This window comes from Lipotes vexillifer, unplaced genomic scaffold, assembly GCF_000442215.2.
Source record: "Lipotes vexillifer unplaced genomic scaffold, Lipotes_vexillifer_v1.1 scaffold382, whole genome shotgun sequence".
Classification (NCBI taxonomy): Eukaryota; Metazoa; Chordata; class Mammalia; order Artiodactyla; family Lipotidae; genus Lipotes; species Lipotes vexillifer.
In genome coordinates this window covers 10,148,433-10,162,575 of record NW_006780611.1, presented here as the reverse complement: position 1 = coordinate 10,162,575, position 14,143 = coordinate 10,148,433, and the positions used below count along the sequence as shown (strand labels likewise).

Sequence of the window (14,143 nt, the reverse complement as noted above, 5' to 3'; positions counted from 1 at the left end):
GAAAGAAAAAAATAGAGCTGGATAAGGGAGATTGGAAGTATGGAAACTGGGACAAGGCTAGCTGCAATTTTAAATAGGGAGATCAAGATAGGCATTTTGTTGAGAAGGTAACATTTGATCAAAGACTTGAAGGAGGTGAGGGAGATAGCCAGAGACAGGGCTATGTGGGGGAAGCTTATTCCAGGCAGGGAGAGCAATAATCACAGAGGTGAGTCCCTAAGGGAGGAGTGTGACTGGCATGTTTCTGGAATATCAAGGTGCCCACTGAAGTTGAAGCATGGTGAGCAAGGGGGAAAACAGGAGGAATAAGAATAGGGCCATTCATGTAGTCCTCTGTAAACCAGTGTAGAGACATGGGCTTTTATTCTGAGTTAAGATGGGGAGTCATAGGAGTGTTTTGTTTTGTTTTGTTTTGTTTTGTTTTGCGGTACGTGGGCCTCTCACTGTTATGGCCTCTCCCGTTGCGGAGCACAGGCTCCAGATACGCAGGCTCAGCGGCCATGGCTCACGGGCCTAGCCGCTCCGCGGCATGTGGGATCTTCCCGGACCGGGGCACAAACCCCGTGTCCCCTGCATTGGCACGCGGATTCTCAACCACTGCGCCACCAGGGAAGCCCCATAGGAGTGTTTTAAAGAGAGGATAGATATGCTCTGACTTGGTGTTACAAAGGATCATTTTGGCTTCTGTGTTTAAAATAGACTGTAGAGGGGCAGTGGTTACCTAACTACTTGGGGCCTTGGTTTCCTCATGTGTAAATGGGGATAATAATCTCTATCTCTTAAGGTTGTCCTTAAAAACAATGAAAAAGTAAATAAATAAAGCACTTGGCACAGGCCTAGCACATAGTAGCCACTCAGTAAGTGTTAGCTATCATTTTTAGCATCATGATCTTCTCTACCAAAAAGTTTTTTCTAAAGTCAAGGAGAATTCTTTGTGAGAAGTCTTTAGAGACCAGAAAGAAGGCAGTACAAGATGCACAGCAAATTAAGTTTTCACATTTTAAGTTCTGATCTAGTTTTGCTATTTTTATTCAGGTTTATGAAAAGTTGACATGACTAACTTCTATGATAATTTTAATTTTCCTTTGTTGAGACTGCAGAACCCTAGTGTTGTTCTCTTAGGACTGTAAAAACTGCAGAGGTTATTTGTTCCTAAAAATTTGGAGGACTTGATTAAATATACAAATGATTGAACATGTAGATGGAATTCACTCATTTATTAATTCAACAAATAGTTATTGAGCTCTTACTATGTGCCAAGGGCCATGCTAGGTGCTGGGGACATTAGTGAACCAGACTCAGTCCCTGTAGTGAGGGAGATGTACATGTAATCAGATGATTACAATTCAGAGTGAAAAATGTTTGAGAAAGTTCTAAGCACAGCAATCTGTCCAAGATATAGACCAAGAAATTTTAGTAAAATTATGGAAAAATCCTACTATCTACTTAATTCAACAAAGAACATTTGTAACAAATTTCTAGAGATTGCTGAAGCTCCACAAAGCATAGCACTTGCATATGTGTATCACAGTCTTCTACAGGGACTGATGATGAAAAGCAAAATGGTCTGAATAAAAACCAGATAGAGGGGGGAACTGATTATTTAATATTTTTCAATGACAATACATAGTAAGTACTGTGATTCATAGCCAAAACCAGATACAGAGCTCATCTGATTCCTTTTTGGCTGATTTTTCCTTCCCTAGGGTAAAGAGTTATTACAAATCTTTACCTTGTTGCCAGGATTGGCTAATCAGTCAGTCACAGATACATCTATTATGTCCAAGGAACTAAGAATACAGTGGTAAACAAGAGAATAGTATTTCTGTCCTCAGGGTATTTACTGTCTAGTGGGGATGACGTATGTTATATAAATCATTACTAATGGAATGTAAGCTCCATGAGGGCAGGGCCTTGTCTTTTTGTTTTGTTCACTGCTCTATCCCCAGAATCTAGAACAGCTGATATGTAATAGGTTTCTCTGTAAAAACTTATTAAGCTTATAACTCTTTTTTTTGTACTGTTTGATTTTATTTATTTATTTTTTACCAGGTACATCAATTATGTTGTCAAAGTTTATTCATATATTTGCACATGTATATATATATATGTATATTATAATACTTGCATGTACATACATATATATAAAGTGAGTGTATGTGTATATATGTACATCTACATATATGCATACACACACACACACACACACACACACACACACACACACGTATGACTCCTTTTGAATTTGGACAGAAAACCCCAATGGCTTCAGTTTCCACAGGAAAGCTGAAGTTGACATGACCTTCCAGAACATTCCAGCACCATCTTTGCAGGGGGAGACAGGAGAGGGGTAAGAAGTACTATGCAAGCCTTACAGGAAAAGCCACGTTATTGCTTTTTTAACAGTAAAACCACCAGCCTCCTTCCAAGCTGCATACTTGCAAATCTTGAAAAGTTCGAGAAAAATCTTTAGCCCCAGCCCCATGCCAGGCTCTAGTTTTGCAGTTTATCTCTAAGTGGCTAAAACATTAGCTTTCTCACTCTAAAGAATGTTTCCTTACTCTCTTGGTTTAGCAGCTTCAAGGGCCCGAGGAGCTTTCTCGGGTCAGAGAGGGGCCTAGGTCTGCAAGAGCTGGAGCTAGAAGCCTGGAGCCCAGCAACCCTACCAGCTGGCCCAGCGGCACTCTATGTGTTGAAATCCAGCTCCAGCAGCGCTCCCACCAGCCCCAGGTCTCTGAGACATATGCTTAGAAAGTGAGCAGGGGCCACCCCTTCCAGCTCAACCTTTCTAGACCCAGTCAAAGTCATGACTCCTGAGGAACAGCTGCAGGGAAGGTGGGGGTACCCTCCCCTGCCAACCCCTTAGATGGGCAAAAATGGGGGAGGTCCACAGAGAAGGGTCAGCAGCAATGCTCAGGAAGGGGTGGGTAATGCCTCCCCAATTCAAATCGCTTTAGGTTTGTTGCTGGTAAAACCTAAGCTTATAACTGTTAATTAAATAAGTAAAGTACTGTGAAAGAATAAAAGGTGTAATATAGAGTATTAGCTTAGAATGTAAGGGTCAGGGAAAGGTTCTTTGAGGAAGCAATGTTTAAACTGAAACCTGAAAAATAAACTGGCAGAAAGAAAGAAGAACATCCCTATCACATGCTGTACTTTTCCTGTATTTACCTCACTTCAACTGGAATCAATTATTTCATTTTCTAGCTTCACTGTAAGATTGGGAAGGTCAGAGACCAAGTCAATTTGTCAACAAGATCCCCGAATCCCTAGAACCCAGTACGTAGTAGGGACTTCTCAATGAACTGAATACTTTTTGAGAAGGAAATTCAAACATGTAGTGTCTGCCAGTGGAATAATTATAGCCTCTCAGGAGAGGCAATTCTATATAATACCATATGCACAAGAATCTGATTAAGATAAGAAATATTTACCTGTCATAAATCTTGGCAATTCTCAGCTCTCCTCTTCCCTTTCGCAAGCTTATTCTTGTTGTTGAAGCATGAGCCAGAATGTGTCCCCCGATGGGTTTTTTGGGGTCTGCCTGAAAACTGAATTAATAAAACACCTTTTCAGGTTTCATCATATGGACTATATACAGTACTACCTGCAATTACAAGGCAACTTTTCTGTGGAGTATGGCAGGCGACAGAGTAGGTTTGCGTTCTAAACAAGCAGAGGCTTGTTCATAAACCAGGGAATGGGCTAGAGTTTGGAGCTGCTATGTACCCCATTGCCATCCAGTTCAGGCTTCTGAGATTCCTATGATAAATGGTTCATGTTTTGTTTGATTTTTTAAAAATAAAAAAAACAAATAAAACACTACTCACTGTTTTAGGATAAATCTTGGGGTTAAGCAATTTTTCTTTACAAAATACAAAGATTGAATTTATTCATTCATTCATGTATCAGAAGTATTTATTAATGGCTTACTGTGTGCCAACCACTATTCTAGTCTAATGAATAAGTAATACCCAACCCTCCCTCATGATGCTATGATGTAAATGACAGCAGATAATGAACCTCCTTCTTATTCATTAACTGTACATTGGAAGCCTTCAGTGTTGTACTGGTTATGAATTTAAGGTGAGAAGAATCTCAGAAATATCTTTATTGCTGATGTCTAAAGTTTATTCTTCTAAAATAGGATACAAAAAAGATAAGCTCTTACTATGATCTTATCAATTCAAAAATATATTATGATTGCAAGGTAGTTACAAATATTGACACTCTTGAGAGATATACTCACTAGGGGACTAACACTCACTTGGCAAGAAGTGAAAGGTTCTTAATAAACCTAATATAGTAAGCCCGCCCTTCAAAAAAGCCTAGGTGCAAAAAGCCTCCGCAAAATACTAGCAAACCGAATCCAGCAACATATCAAAAGGATTATACACCATGACCAAGTAGTGTTTATTCTAGGAATGCAAGAGTGGTTCAACATAGGAAAATCATCATTGTAATATACCATATCAATAGAATGAAGGAGAAAGCCACAAGATCATCTCCTTTGATGAAGAAGAAAATCTAGGCTTCAAAATCATCAATAAGTGGAACTGAACTTAAACTAACAGGTTATACTTGATCAAAATAAATTTTGGTATAGCATAATAGCCTCAGCTTTGGGAGAATTCAGTTGCAAGTCAGTTCAAATTCTGCTTGCTCCATGAAGTTCAGGATTCTGTTTACTGTAAGCATGAGGCTTGGTGTAGTGACAATGTGGCTGATTGACACGAGGCTAAAAAGATTGTAGGTTAATGGGGATATGAAGCTCTCTGGGAAAGGAGTCTGCTAATATAAACTGCTGCTTTTATTTTATTTTATTTTTTATTTATTTGGGCCACTCCTCACAGCACATGGGATCTTAGTTCCCTGACTGGGGATCGAAACCGCACCTCCTGTTTGGAAGTGCGGAGTCTTAACCACTGGACCTCCAGGGAAGTCCCAAACTGCTGCCTTTTGATGGCTGTTCATTTCACTGCTTAGAGTCTTAGGTGGTGGGATTTTAGTCCATCATATGGACTTGTCTTCACTCAGGGCACCACGGGGATGGGTTTGTTGGCTGTCCGTTAGTGCCTTCTGATTTTTGCGGAGTCAAACAATTGAAAAAAATAAAAAATAAACTGCTGCTTGATTAAATGGCTCACAGGTTAGGACCAGCTGGCTGGGGTTGGATAGGATTGATTGATTCAGCAGGTCCAACGTGAGAACAAGAACAGAGTTAGTTTTGGAGTGAACCACTATCAAGAAAGTAGCATCCAGGCAGGTGAGACTGACAGGAGTTAAGAAGTCAGAAGATAGGTTGCTTTACTCAGACAACTGAAAGGGTAGTAAAGCAATGAAGCCCTTTCAGTTGGATGGAATAGCTAGAGATGAATTGTCTCTATAATGCTTACAGATCAATGCCACTCTTATCAATGGAATAACTAAACCTTCCAGGTTACCCTCCATTACAGGTGGTTCTTCAAGGTCTTAAAAGAATCCTATGTTCTACATAGATGGGCTGCTTGAGGGCCTGATGATATTCTCAGCTGGGCTGTGAACTCTGAACTTGCAAACACTGTATTTATGCTTCTTTAGTGCGTTTTTCATGTCCTGCCTTTAGTGCTATTATTATTTACATATTATATTCCCCCTCAATTCCTCGCCTATTACCTATCACTAAGCTCCTTAAGGGCAGATGACATTGTATTCAGCTCTGTTGCAACCAGCCACACAGTGGGTGCTCAAAAATATTTTTTGTACTTAAGACATAGAAGTTACAAAAATACCAAGGAGAATATTGGGCAATAGAAAGATAGGTGCCCCTACAGCAGGTAGACCAGTTAGAAACTGCTATGAAGAGGAGACAAGAAAGGAGAGTCGGGGTTCGCTAAATGGTCAGAGAGAAGTTTTAACACCTATGTTAATGCTTCTCACAGATGGTCGGTCTCTCCATGCTGCCTAGTAATTCTTCTATGTGAGCATGGTTAACCTCACCTCCCCTTTACCAGACTTTCAGCAGAGTCTCCTTAAGCGCTCTTTTCTGTTCTTTTCCCTAACTTTGGATGACGTTGCCTGCTTCTTCACAAAGAAAAGGAGGGCTCTCAGGAAGACAGTCCCTCAACTTCTGCTTCTTTTTGTCTGCTACCTACATACAGTCCTCCCTCGGTATCCACAGGGGGATCCGTTCCAGAACCCACCTCCCAACCATGGATACCAAAATTCATGAATGCTCAAGTCCCTTATATAAAATGGTGTGGTATTTGCATGTAACCTACACACATCCTCCCATATACTTTATTTTTATTTTTTTTAATTAAAAAAAGTTTTTAGGGCTTCCCTGGTGGCGCAGTGGTTGGGGGTCTGCCTGCCGATGCAGGGGACGCGGGTTCGTGCCCCGGTCCGGGAGGGTCCCGCGTGCCGCAGAGAGGCTGGGCCTGCGCGTCCGGAGCCTGTGCTCCGCAGCAGGATAGGCCACGGCAGTGAGAGGCCCGCATACCGGAAAAAAAAAAAAAATTTTTTTATTGGAGTATAGTTGATTTACAATATTGTGTCCTCCCATATACTTTAAATCATCTCTAGATTACTTATAATACCTAATACAATGTAAATGCTACATAAATAGTTGTAAATACAATTTAAGTTCTATGTAAATAGCTGCTAGAGCATGGCAAATTCAAATTTTGCTTTTTGGAACTTTCTGGATTTTTTTATTCTGATTATTTTTGATCCTAGGTTGGTTGAATTCATGGATCTGGAACCTATGGATACGAAGGGCTCACTGTACTTATCTACAGCTGTACTCATTCTTCCTCCTCAAACTTTTATTTTTTCTTATTTCAGCAAGTCCTCTTATACCTCAATGCCTTTATAAACCCAGTTATCTCTGAAGCAAAAGCCCCTTTCCTATTGTGTTTGCTCATTTAGCTCCTACTCACCCATCAAGTGTCATCCCTTCTTGAAAACCATGCCTGATACCCTGAAACAGAGTAGAGCCTACCTCCCCTGTCCTCTCATATCACTATGTATATAACTCTATTAAAGCACACTACATTATAATTTTTAATTCTTGGGTCTCATTCCCCAACTATACTCTAAATCCTTATTCATTTTAGTAACTCCAGTGCCTAGAAAAGTACCTATAATATAAAAGACACTCAATAACTCTTGTTGAATGGATACGGGAAGAGAAGAAAATTTGGGTTTCCTCCAAATTAGATCCTTTTAGACACAGATTTGTGATATATCTTCAAAGAAGCTGTAATTCAAGGAACTTTTAAAGGGTGTTCTGACAGAAGGGGAAATGTAAAAGGAGACAGAATTGAAGTAATCCTCCCCACCTCCACCCCCTTACAGATAATCTAAGGAAGAGCAGGAATCTGTAGGTTTTAGCTGTATGGCTATGTTTTTTTCTTAGCAAAGTATTGTTTGTTATTACCAATGTGGTACCCTATGCACAAAAGAGAATAGGTACTACTGCCTGTCATTGATTACTCCAGGTGAAGAGCCTGAGTGTTAAGAATGTCGTTTCCGGACTTCCCTGGTGGGGCAGTGGTTAAGAATCCGCCTGCCAATGCAGGGGACACAGGTTCGAGCCCTGGTCCGGGAAGATCCCGCATGCCGCGGAGCAACTAAGCCCGTGCACCACAACTACTGAGCCTGCGCTCCAGAACCCACGAGCCACAACTACTGAGCCCACGTGCCACAACTACTGAAGCCTGTGCACCTAGAGCTCATGCTCTGCAACAAGAGAAGCCACTGCAGTGAGAAGCCCATGCACCACAACAATGAGTAGCCCCCGCTTGCCGCAACTAGAGAAAGCCCGCACGCAGCAACGAAGACCCAACACAGCCAAAAATAAAAATAAATAAAATAAATTAAAAAAAAAAAGAATGTCGTTTCCAAAGGGAGATGATTTCGAATGAACTAAATGAGAAATAAATGATAGGATCAGCAAAAGTGCTAAGAAATCATACAGGAAAGATAATTCGGGGAGAAAAAAGTCCTAAAAAGTGACTCATAATGTAAGAGGTTATACTTAATTAAAATAAATTGCAACATAGCATAACAGCCTTAGCTCTGGGAGAATATCAAGCCAATTCAAATTTTACTTGCTCCATCAAAATGTTCACGATTCTGTGTAGAATTTCATGTAGAATTTATGGCTCTTGACTTTTCCTGTAGGTCACTAACACTTTGATAATTTAATAAAAGATACAGACTCTCCCCCAGAAAAATGCACATATGTACACATACAAAAATTTTCATATAAGTTTAGGAGATTCATGGTCCACCCCGCCCCCTGCCCCAGTGTGGTTGGCTATTAACGATAACATTCACAACCAAGATTTACTGAGTCCTTACTATGTGACAGACACTTCTAACTCATCTAATTATTTCCCTTTGCTTGGATTCCATATTTAGTAAATAGCTTTGGATTAAAATTTGGATTCCTATGGAGGTCTGCCTACAAGGAGAGAATGCCCTGGTCACAAGAACTTCAAATGTAGTTACATTTTTCTTTATCAGTAAACTGGCCCTCTGATCTTTCATTGAGTCTCATGAGTTTGATTAATGTGAGTCTGTCCCTGAGAAATGGATTTGTGCTCAGTAGGATGACCAAATCAAATCTCTGTCTGTAAGGTTGAGGGCCCTGAACACTGGTCAACTCACCAGGGTAATGGATACATCCCTGCAAAGTGTCTCATATGACAGCATGCTAACCTTTCCCCAGGCACATACAGCCTCAATGTGCTAAGTGGTGTAAGAGCTTTAGAGTTAGACCTGGGTTCAAATTTTGGCTTATCAGCCAGCCATATGACCTCAGAAAAATTGTTAATCATTCTAAGTGTCTGTTTCTTCATTTTAAATGGAGGATAATAATTGTACCTAACTGGTATGGTAGTTGTAACAAAATGAAATAATTTAGGTAAGGCATTAACCCAGTGACTGCAATTATTATTATCTGCCTTCCTAATCCTGATTCACTTATTATCTATGTTACCTTGGGCTAATTATTTACCTTTATGAATCTGTTTCTTTAACTGTAAAATGGGAACAAAAAAAAACCCCTTACTTTTTAGGGCTGTTGTGAAGATTCAAGATATATTTAATCTAACTCATTGGGAGCCTACTACATGCCAGGAACTGTGCCAGGTCATCTATAAAGCATTAGATTTACCCTTTCAGTAATCATGGCACATAAGAGATACTCAGTAAGTGGTAACTATTATTATTTAACTAAATGATTCAGTTAAAACCCTCTTTCAGTGACTTGTTAATCAAGAAACATTTCTTGGGCTTCCCTGGTGGCGCAGTGGTTGAGAGTCCACCTGCCGATGCAGGGGACACGGGTTCGTGCCCCGGTCTGGGAAGATCTCACATGCCGCGGAGCGGCTAGGCCCGTGAGCCATGGCCGCTGAGCCTGCGTGTCCGGAGCCTGTGCTCCGCAACGGGAGAGGCCGCAACAGTGAGAGGCCCGCGTACCGAAAAAAAAAAAAAAAAGAAAGAAACATTTCTTCAAGTTTCTTTGAACTTCTTGAGTATTCTAGCAGTTAAAAACAAGTCTTGAGGTAAAGTACAAGAAGGTGTAATAGCATTCCACATTCTTTTAGAGGGCTTTAATTTACTTCTATTTCTGACCAAGTAAAAACGGCTTCAGAAAACCACCCACATGCCTCCTTTAGCCTACTCTCTTATTTCCCCTTTTTTTTTATATTATCTTCTCTTCTTTCCTCCTTTTCTCAGGGGATGGGGGAGTATGATGAGAAGGAGGAAGAGATGGGGGTGGATATTAGGAATAAAGAGGGGCCAAGAAAGATTGTTTCATTTATCCCCCTCTGGTTGAACAGGATACAGCCTGTTATATTGTTGACAGTAAGACCCAGAAACTCCTGACCTTCCAAATGCAAATTAGGGTGCAGGGAGTATAGGATTATGGTGATGGTAGGGCAGGTGATATTTTTCTGGGAGAGAGATAGGAAGGATAGCACAGTGAGACTAAAAGAGCATCAACTTTGAAGTCAAAGAAACCTGGGTTCAAAATCTGACTCCTGTTTTTTAACTGTATGATTGAGCAAGTAGGCACTCTGAGCCTCTATTTCCTCCTTTATATATAGGAATAATAATAGTGTCTACCTCAAATACTGGTTGGAGTGGAGGCCTTGAGGGGTCTGGGTAAGGGCAAACTTGAGGGACAATTGGTACTCCTGGTACTTTTGACTTGCTAAGGGTTAAGCTTAAAGATGGAATTTTTGAGAAGGGGTCCATTGAGAGAAAGACTGGGTGAACCATGTCCAAGAGAGGAGGATGTTTTGAGATTAGAGGAAGATAGAGAATTTTGGTGAAAAAGATGAGATGGTTAAAAAAAAAAAAGGAGTATGTTTAAGAAGTTTTGTTAAATAACCCCACCCCCCATTTCCTCCCAAAATATGCAGAAAAATCTACATTTTTCAAAATTTTGAAGATAGAATTCGGGGGTGTGTGTGGTTGTGGGGTTGGGGAGAGATATAGCAATATACTGAGACTGGCTTCATAGAACAGGGAGGTCTAGGAGGCTGAGTTATGTTGGGGTGATATGAGAATTACATAAGATGATACATGAAAGCACTTGGCACATGCTAAGCAACCAATAAATATAAGTGCTCTTAATTTTGAAGGACAAGAAAGTAAAATTCAAATAATTTAAATGTTGCACAAGGTCACAATGCTAGTGACTTTGGTTTAATGTTTTTTCTCCGTATTGCCTCTTTTTTAAAAAAAATTAATTAATTAATTAATTTATTTATTTTTGGCTGCATTGGGTCTTTGTTGCTGTGCAGGGGCTTTCTCTAGTTGCAGTGAGCGGGGGCTACTCTTCGTTACGGTGCACAGACTTCTCATTGCGGTGGCTTCTCTTGTTGTGGAGCATGGGCTCTAGGCACGCGGGCTTCAGTACTTGTGGCTCGCGGGCTCTAGAGCGCAGGCTCAGTAGTTGTGGCACACGGGCTTAGCTGCTCTGCGGCATGTGGGATCTTCCAGGACCAGGGATCAAACCCATGTCCCCTGCATTGGCAGGAGGATTCTTAACCACTGTGCCAACAGGGAAGTCCAGATATTGCCTCTTAATTTATACTAATGATGTAGAATCAGTAAGTGACATCCTTAAAGAATAAACCGCACATTTACAAGGCTGCAAATGTTCTAAGATGACTTTTAGGGAAACAAATGAAGTAGGGGGCAACATCATGGTCTTATTTGTTGCTTATCTTATTTTTGCTGTGGTATGGAGCTTTACAGGCTGATACTTTGACTTTATTTCCAGGCCTTCATCAACTGGCTCATTCTAGTTCTAAAATCTGTATCTGTAAGCCTCATCTAGGAGTTACTGCTCTGGTGTATCATATGGAAGCTCCTCGCCTCTATAATTTTGTTCCTTTTTAATACGATGTGCCATCAAGTATAATGCATGGGACAGAAGCCTCAATTATTGTCAGTGTACTTGGGTACTCATACCAATTATAGTGATATTTCTCTGACAGGCTCCAGGGGAGTTGCAGCTTGGAGTTCCTTAACACTGAGAAACAAAGATATTTCCTTTATGGGAAGTATTCTAACAGCATTTGAAATCCTTTAGTTTAAAACTGTCCTGTTTTCTTTTTTAATTTAGCTGTGGCAATTTATGTGCTTTACAGCACATGCATTTAATTTGTATTGTTATAATGTACTTTAGAATATACTAATTATAGTGAAATTTGTTTCCATATAACTTGGCTAGGTGGAGGAGATGCTGTTTCAAAGCAGATTCACCCAGCAAAAATACTAGTCTTTGTTACCTTCTTCGGCTCTTTTCTTAGCTTATTTCATTATAAATCTCCTCCCTGCTTTGAACTTCTGCAATTATTTCCTTTCTGTCACCTCTCTATTTTTCTCCTATTGGAGTCAATTCAAAATGGTTTGACTCTTTTTGAAACTTTCTACAAATATAAGAAAAAGAACCCTATCTGACCTAATTTCCACAGACTTCCTTTGTCTTCTAACTCTAGGTGGATAGTTTTGGCCTCTTCAATGTTCCCTCCCTACACCTGAAGAAAGAACATTGCTCTTTAACTTGTACTGTTTTATTCGAATGCAACCCACTTCCTCCCTCTGAGCCAATGAGTCATTTTCTCTTTTTAAAGCGAGCCTTAAAAATCTCCCATTTCTCTTCAGTTTAAAATTATTCTCTTTGTGAAGTACTTTATGTCCTGTGTATGAAAGATACCCTATAAAACAGAGAATATTGCCTTAACCCCTCAAGGACTACAGACAATGCATGACCTACCAAGACTTTAAAATTCTGAGTTAAATGGACATCATTTATTTTTTTCCTAATGGAGGCAAGGCACATAGTCTCTCTTGTTCACTAGCGAATTCCTAGAACCTTGATACATAGAAGATTTTCAACAAATATATACTGAATGAATAAATGATTGATTTCCCCCTCCTCAATCTTTTTAACTTGCTTGGACTTCCCTGGCGATCCAGTGGTTAAGACTCTGTACTTCCACTGAGGGGGCACGGGTTCGATCCCTGGTAGGGGAGCTAAGATCCTTCATGCCGCATGGTGCGGCCAATAAAACTCAAAAAACAAACAAAAAAACCTTGCTTAAAATCTTTCATGTAATTAATACTTTTCACATTGGAATCTCCTGTAATTAAGTAGAAAATATCATAAAAGCGTATTGAAAAGTGAGAGCTATAGCAAACTGCAGAAGACGCAGCAATACTCTTAGCATTTAGTTTAGAAAATGCCTAAAGAGAGATACATTCATTTCAGTACAATTTACATAATTTAGAATATCATATCAAATATCTTCTAATATATATGTCAATGACTGATTTATCTGCTACAAAATGATGTACTGACTCAGTTTTAAAGTAACAGAACTTTGTACTGCAACCATCAGAGTGAGGATTTTAGCAAAAATCTGCAATGGATATTATTAAATCCACTGGGTGCAAAACATGATATTTACACAAGTCTCAAAGTATCACCCCACAAATTACTTATTAATTACAAACAGGAGAATGTCTTTTACAATGGAGAAATCTTGTGAACACCATCTTAATCACATGATCAAACTTATCACTAATAAAGGGACAAACTGCCAGTGTGCCTCCTGATGTGATATATGGAAAAGGTCATAACATTATTTATATATTAGTAGTTTTCCTGCCAAAAGTGTTTAACATTTTAAATAATGAGAAAAAAATCAACTCCAAATTGAGAGACATTCTGAAAAACAGTTGGCCTGTGCGCTTCAAAAATGTCACTCACTCCCAATACAAGGGGCATGGGTTCAATTCCTGGTCAGCGAACTAAGATCCCGCATGCTGCACAGCGCCACCAAAAAAGAAAGTCAGTGTCACAAAAATCTAACGAAGGTTGAGGAACTGTTTTGGTTAAAGGAAACTAAAGAGACATGACAAGTACATGGGATGCATGATCCTTAACTGATCCTGAATCAAAAACAAAACAAGAAACCCCCCAAACTACAAAGGATATTATTGGAACAATTGGAGACACTTGAATATAACTGTGTATTGGATAAATAGTACGCCAATGTTAAATTCCCTGACTGTGCTAATTATGTTGTAGTTATGTAGAAGAATGTTCTTGTTCTTAGAAGAGATATGCTGAAGTACTAAGAAGTGATGTGTCATGATGTCTGCAAATAATTCTCACTGGTTCAGAGAAAAAAACTCTCAAAAGGTTCACAAAACATATACACTTTTACATATATGAGCATGTATGTGTATGTAGCATATAGAGAGATTTTACATACACACGCACACACACAAACATATAGAGGGAAAAAATGTGGCAAAATGTTAACAACTGATGAAACTAGGCAAATGATATTTGTGGATTCATTATGCTAGTCTTGGAACTTTTCTCTGGCTAAAAATTATTATAAATAAGAAGTTGCTGAAAAGACCTTTAAAAAAGCAGTACAGGGCCTTCCCTGGTGGCACAGTGGTTGAGAGTCCGCCTGCCGATGCAGGGAACACGGGTTCGTGCCCCGGTCCGGGAAGATACCACATGCCGCGGAGCGGCTAGGCCCGTGAGCCATGGCCGCTGAGCCTGAGCTTCCGGAGCCTGTGCTCTGGCAATGGGAGAGGCCACAACAGTGAGAGGCCC

At 40.0% G+C, this 14,143-nt stretch overlaps 1 protein-coding gene across 2 annotated transcripts in view; it reads right to left on the bottom strand.

The window, feature by feature from the left end:
- DMC1 (DNA meiotic recombinase 1) overlaps positions 1–14,143 on the bottom strand; it is a 40,344-nt gene that overhangs the window by 4,037 nt on the left and 22,164 nt on the right. For both annotated transcript variants that reach the window (XM_007454016.1, XM_007454017.1), the window contains one exon: positions 3,435–3,551. In XM_007454016.1, coding sequence (XP_007454078.1) covers positions 3,435–3,551 — 117 coding nt within the window. The remainder of the gene's footprint in view (positions 1–3,434; positions 3,552–14,143) is intronic.